The sequence below is a fragment of the Mya arenaria genome, chromosome 10, assembly GCF_026914265.1.
Source record: "Mya arenaria isolate MELC-2E11 chromosome 10, ASM2691426v1".
In the NCBI taxonomy this organism is placed as follows: domain Eukaryota; kingdom Metazoa; phylum Mollusca; class Bivalvia; order Myida; family Myidae; genus Mya; species Mya arenaria.
The window spans coordinates 11799788-11806673 of record NC_069131.1 but is presented as its reverse complement, the minus strand read 5'-3'; the positions used below and the strand labels follow the sequence as shown (position 1 = coordinate 11806673).

Here is a 6886-nt window from a genome sequence, read left to right as displayed (position 1 = left end):
GCACATTTGTCATACTCCAGATAAATATTAGTTTCGATAAATAGGTTTTAAACAATCTTAGTAAGATTTTATCTTGAAACAAAATCCCGACAGTGTACGAAAATATAACAAAACTGTTTGTTGTTTATTTCAGAGGGAGACAAGAAGGTTTTATTTACATTAGAGTCTTTCTAAAGTTAGCTTAACTATAGTTTAGATGTTTTATAATTTAAGAACTATAATATAATATTCTATGTAATTAACACTATAATATGGGATGAAATGAATGAATGGGTTTAAGGTGAGTATGATATTGTAAATATGCCACGAAGAAAATGATGAGAAAATGTCAATGTCGTTTTTGGCTGTTTCGTATTCTTGCCTCCGTCAAAAATGAAACGAGGAACAATAGCATAATGATATTTGTATATTGATATACTCTTCCAAATGCATTTACACAGCTTAAACACATATAGATATAGCAATAACTAATTCAAACAAATTTAGAAAGTGGATCGGTTTGAATAAAATATTTGTTCGTGCAATTAAAAATTGATATTGATAAAATTTACTTAAACACGTCGAGAGTATTGAACATATTTTTTTAAACAGATAAGCATAAATGGATCCATTGTCATCTTTTACTATCGTTTTAGTTTGAGTTGAGTTACTTTAACATCAATAAAAAAGACAACTCATTATTAATGTTTGGTGTTTATGAAATGCACTGTAGCACAAGGTATGTATATCCCTGAAGGGTAAAGACGATTAACAGAACTTGCACAGACATCGACCATGCCGCTGAATGTCTTGTTTCAGGTTTTAGGGATTTTCCTTTGTAGTACTTGCATAGTTGAAGGTAAAACATTTCAACAATATATTTTAGTAGTAATATTTTCGAGAAGTTGACAACAATGTTACGGGTGGTTTATGACTGGTTAAAAGAGATTTGGTTAAAGTGTCTTTTTGCCTGATAACTCTCGTTAAATGATTGGATTTTTTGTCGATTAAAAACATTTTTTATACAGTGACTGGTTTAAATTGTCTGAAAAATTAGCAAAATACGTGTAATGCGATGTAGAAGACTGACTGTGGTTTGAAATTGAATGTAAATACAAGTACAGATTGCAAATTAAAGGTCGTACAATTACGCGAATGCTGATTGAAAATAATTTAAATATAACATTGAATAGAACTCTACTGACATTCTGGTACATTTGTGTTGTAAAATTTGTCTAATTCATCGTGAATTATGCATGTGGTGGTTATTTTAATTCGATGGTGAAAGTAAAAAAAGACAGATACTTAAAAAATATTTATTTAAACCAGTTTTAGCAAATCTAAATTCACTATATCATTTAAAAACAATCTATTTAAATTACACTCATAATTGAGGAATGTTATGTTCTAGTATTTCGTGGAATTTCTTGGTAAGAATGAAGAAGATTAACTGAAACTTAAAGTGAAACTCTTATTCAAAATCAGTACATACACATGTATAACAAACATCATTTTGAGGGATGCACCTTTAACTACCTGCTAAATAATGCATTTATGGAAATTACTAATTACTGATTACACAATTATAACCGTGTATTTAAAAACACACAATTATTAAATGATTGGTGAATGATAAATTATTTACTGTGATCTACTATAGTCTCATAAGGTAGAACTACCATATTTTCTCTGCACTTTTTTCTAAATTAAACTCGGTATCCTTCATAAGTACCACTGTTTTCGACATCCTTTTTGGTAAAACAAAACAATTGTATGCATTGTGGTAAATCTATTAAGGAGTAAGTGTGCATCTTTAAGATTAATTTACATACGAATAATCAGTCGATTACATGTGTTGTGAATCGTTATAAAATTGTATATTTTGAGCATTTCCTTGATTTATTTGGAAATGAACCCTAAACACTATGAAAAAAATAAAGATGAAACCAAATTTAATCGAGTATTTCTCGATTTGCTGGCCTAAATCAATATATTTCCATTTACATGTTTATAAACTCCGTTTCTTGCACTTTGCTTCTAGGGGGTTCCTATGCTGATAACGTAAGAAACCTATTTGTGAGACATTTCAACGACAAAGATAATAAGTGTTGGAAAGCGACAAAAGCAGATCAAACAACGAATGACAAGGACATGGCAATAGCGCTGGTCAACGTGTACACGCAAGAATGTAAAGATTACAATAATAAAACCAATGCAAGTCCATTTTACAAGGAACTGAATGCAAAACTTCGAGCCCAAACAAAAGAACAAATTTGGCTGGACACGGAACAATTGCTTAATCAAGGATTGGGAATTATAGGCATCAAAACATGGGATCTACTGTTCAGAGCTTGTAAATGTGACAATATCAAACAAGGACACTCTTTTCATGTGTATAGCTACTGGAGCACATCGTTACTTCCATGGGTGGCTAACGACTTCCTAAATGATGAGGCTATATTCTTTAAGATGTTGAAGACTCCACGTGGCGCTGACGTATCGCAATATTCGAAATTTTCATATGAAAAAGAAGTTTTATTACAATCCAATCGAGAGTTTTATGTAACCGAATATGTTACAGATAAGCAGGGCATAGCAAACAAGACAAAAGAAGTTGATGGCAAATTAAAGTGGAGCGAAATGTTGGCGTTTGCTGTCGTGACAGGTGATATTCCAGCAAGAGGTTCCAGGTCGGCTCCCAAGTCAGGCTATTGTGATTGCTCGCATGGCACGACATCTGGTGCTTCGATGCCTACAAGCTTCTTAAGTGCCTTGTTTTTCATTGCATTTACACTAGTTTGATGAATGAAAACAGCGTATCTTTGTAAATACAAAATATCACATTTACGCTTTACCAGTTTAGAAATGACAAATTTTAAATGTGTTGAGCGAATCTGATAGAATAATAACAAATATATATTAATGCTAGTGTATATCCATCTTATTGTCATAATACTTTTAAAAACTTCATGTGTTTTAATTGATGATATTTTTAAATACTTTGTATTGTTTTATTCAATTTTCATTGTTGTTTTTTTCTCTTGGTTCGTACAATGATAATTGCTTTAAAGAACAAGAACTGTCAAAATCGTTTGCCTATGATGTCTGTATCCTTTCGCTGTGTTCTTGAAATTCAGAATAAGTTTTTATGTTGTGTTTTATTTTATTCTTTCTTGTTTTCAAGTTGATGCTGTTCTTGATCAGGCTTATATTTCCAATAGTGTTTGAGCGAGTTTGTATTACTTATTAAGAAGTTTGACTACTGGCGTGGCCGTATAGTTTTCATTGTCTTATTTTTTTCAAATTAGACCTATATAGATGTTCTACGAACTTCTCAAGGAATAATGCAAGCTATCTTGGCAAAAAAAACCCCACTGAATAATAATAATTATTATTCAAATGGAACTTGGTTGCAATGCATTATGCTTTCAATCGCTTACATGCGTTGAGTACATTGTTATTTGAATAACACGACAGAACTGTAATTGACTCAGACAACAAATATGTTGCACGTTTATTTTTAAATATAACGCAAATTACATGCAGTGAAGATTGTTTTGTCATACCTACTTGTAATTTTAAGCAGAATACTGTATTTTTGGTTGCATGATATATAAAATTATTTTCAGTTATATAATGAAAGTTTATTTCTCTACTAAATATATTATCCTTTACTCAAATATAAGAATCATATGATTTTAAATTGTGTACATTTTGTATTTATTGATCATTTTGTTGGTAATGCGTAATTGCTTGTAATGATTGTAATAAAAGTTTATACTCGGTTTGGCAGGTATTTTTTCAGCACTGGTAATATGTTTATTCTTTGTCTGATTGGCGGATATTGCTGAAACATGAAACTAGTTCAACCGAGTTGTATGATCTTCAATGAGTTGTATTTTAAACTACGGATTTAAAAATGCAGTTATTATGAAGAACGACCTCGCCATGCGTTTGAAAAACAGATCAACAAACAAGGTTTCTCACATGCGTAATCCAAAATAGTTTGCCGCTGACAATGCATTGCATGTGTGAAAGCTAAATTAACGATAATTTTCGGCAAAGTCGTCTAGTTAGGTTTATTAATGGCCAAAACAAGGTCTACAATAAAACTAATCAGAAACATCTCGTGCGCGGCTTGTCTTTGACGATGTGGGTATATACTGAGATGCAAATGGGCACGGACTTTATAAACTCCAGTTAATACTAGTTAATTGAAACCATATCCAATAGGTAGAGCTGTGTGAAATCTCTAGACGTCATTGATCGCAAGTCTATCGGTATTTTGGGTATAATTTTTTACCTTTGACGAATATCCCATTAACCGGTGGGGGTAGAACTCCCCGGTGTCAATATTTTGTTTAAGTCACACTTGACGGGGTCAAGGGAATGGGGGGACAACTCAATAACGGTATTGACACCTGAGTCAGTTTAAAATAATTTTTTATGGCATGATCAGCGAATCCTTAGCATTTTCATATTCTCTCTTATTGTTATATCTACGAATGTATTGTGTATTAAATATGACTAGGTAATGCACTAGTCAATCGCCCCCCCCCCCGGTCCGGGGGTATACCGGGGATAAATGGGCCGTGTTTTTACCTTCCAGTTGTTCCCGCAGTGCCGGATGAATGCGGTGGCGTTGTCTTCGCGCCAAAAATAGCGGATAATGGGCATTACCTAGGGTCCCTGGGCTGCGGGGGCATTTGGCATGGAACTTACCAGCAGTTCGTTCCCGCAGGGCGGGGATTTTACCCGGGCTTGGCTGGTCCAAAAGTCAAAATCCCCGCTATGCCCGGGACCTTGGGGGCGTGGCTACAATTGACTGGTGCATAAGGTGCATAGCTGCTGCAATGAAAAACAGTCCACCCACTACACTGATGGAGATTCCTGACAGTCTGCTACGACATATGGCATACAACGTTCAGATATTACTTGGACATGGAACACTATAAATGAACGGAATGTAAATCTTATTTTGTGAACCTAATAGTAGGGAAACGTTTTCCCTGTATTATGAGTCACTTGTAACCCAACAAAGCAACGCTTCTTTGAATGCTTGTTTTATATTTTGGACTTTTTGCTTTCATAATTTCAAGACGCATATTTAAGTTGTAAATAAGAAATACCATTCATTCTACCTCCCATGGCCATCTTTCCCTTCAAATTAGTTTGCACTTCAAACCAGTTTAAGGCTACATATCCGTGAGTGAGTTATGATTTACCAGACCTAACAGCCTAATGTGAATCGGGCTGAATTGGATGTTTTATTATTTAAGTAAATATCTGGTCAAGTTTGTGTAAGTTTGGTAAATCCCAATAGTTTACTATACAATCAAACAAATTAAAAGCGGCAACTGTGTATTATAAACTGTGTAGGTTTACGTCTCTTCAGATATCAAGCGAACAAGGTTCTAAAGTGAAGCAAACTAAGACATCAAGATTTATATGAAAAATTACAGAAACAAGCTCAATGACGCGGTTGAATGGATTTTATTGAACATTAATATCCAAATCATTATTATATATATGAAATTTATAGGGGATATTATGATAGGACGATTTTCTGGTGATCTGTATCACGTCGATTTCGGTATGTAAACACGTATACCAAAATACGTCGAGACCGCAGGTTTTAATCATGACTTTTATATCAATAATGACTAATAAAACACACGCACGCACGCACTCACGCGCGCACGCGCACACACGCACACACGCGCACACGCATGACACGCGCACACGCGCACACGCACACACGCACACACGCACACACACACACACACACACACACTATTCATGACCAACCTTACTATTAAGAGTACTTAAGCCATGCATTCGACAACACTATTATCTTAATTCTTAATGATATTGAATTAATAACTGAATTGGTAAAGGTCATGCACCATCTATGAATACTTTTTATTCAGTTTAACGACGGGATGTTCAAGCGTTTTCAATTGACATTTTTTGGTAAACTTTTCGAATTAACACTGAAGTAGCCGAACCATTACAAATTTATTAAAGATGCACTCTTACTACCAAATAACATTTACCACAAGCAGTACTTTGTTTAAAATTCCAAAAAGGATGTATAAATGTAGAAAACAATGGTTCTTATGAAGGATACCGTGTTTAATTTGAAAGAAATGAGCATAAAACACAGTATTTCTACCTCATGACACTATAATAGACTACAGTTATTCTTTTTGGATTCACCAATCATTTAATATTTTAGAGCTTTCTGCTATTAAATACATGGTAACAATCTTGTTATCAGTAATACATATTTTCAATAAGTGCATTATTCAGTAAGGTAGTTTAAGGTTTATCAGTCAAAATTGATGTTTGTTAAACATGTGTACATGTATTGATTTTGAATAAGAGTTTCACTTTAAACGACAAAATAGCGATACATAATTGCAATCGTAACAACTCGTCCATCTCCGGCAATCTTGGGCATAGACCTCGTTTAGTATGTTGTATAATGACCGAGATGTTCCGATTGACATTGTTGGTGTGCACAATATTTTTCACAACTCCCAAATCGTGGTTACTCGGATGTTATTACGGAAATGGTACCTTGCGTTATCACATTCAGCGGTGTCGGGTCATTTCGGCATATCTACATTTTGGCCGGGTCCTTTTCGGCTTATATTTTCATCATTATTGTTTATATAATCACAATATTTCCATATATTCTCATATGCTTATTTACTAGCACAGCGTGGATATAACTTAAAAAGTGGATAGTTCTTACATAAAGAACTGGTATGACCAGCGTCCAGCCTAAAAAAACAAACAGCGAACATTGAAGACAATACAAGGATAAAATAAGAGGCAATGTATTGTGCGTTGAATATGCAATGAACTGAAAAGCAAGATATATGTATACATCCCCAAGTAT

At 34.0% G+C, this 6886-nt stretch overlaps 1 protein-coding gene across 1 annotated transcript; it reads left to right on the top strand.

The window, feature by feature from the left end:
- The first annotated feature begins 707 nt into the window (after positions 1-707).
- LOC128206363 (uncharacterized) lies at positions 708-3764 on the top strand. Its single transcript, XM_052908758.1, has 2 exons — positions 708-838; positions 2021-3764. Exons 1-2 carry the CDS (start codon positions 775-777, stop codon positions 2779-2781), a joined length of 825 nt encoding a protein of 274 aa, XP_052764718.1. The 5' UTR covers positions 708-774; the 3' UTR covers positions 2782-3764.
- Positions 3765-6886: the final 3122 nt, after the last annotated feature.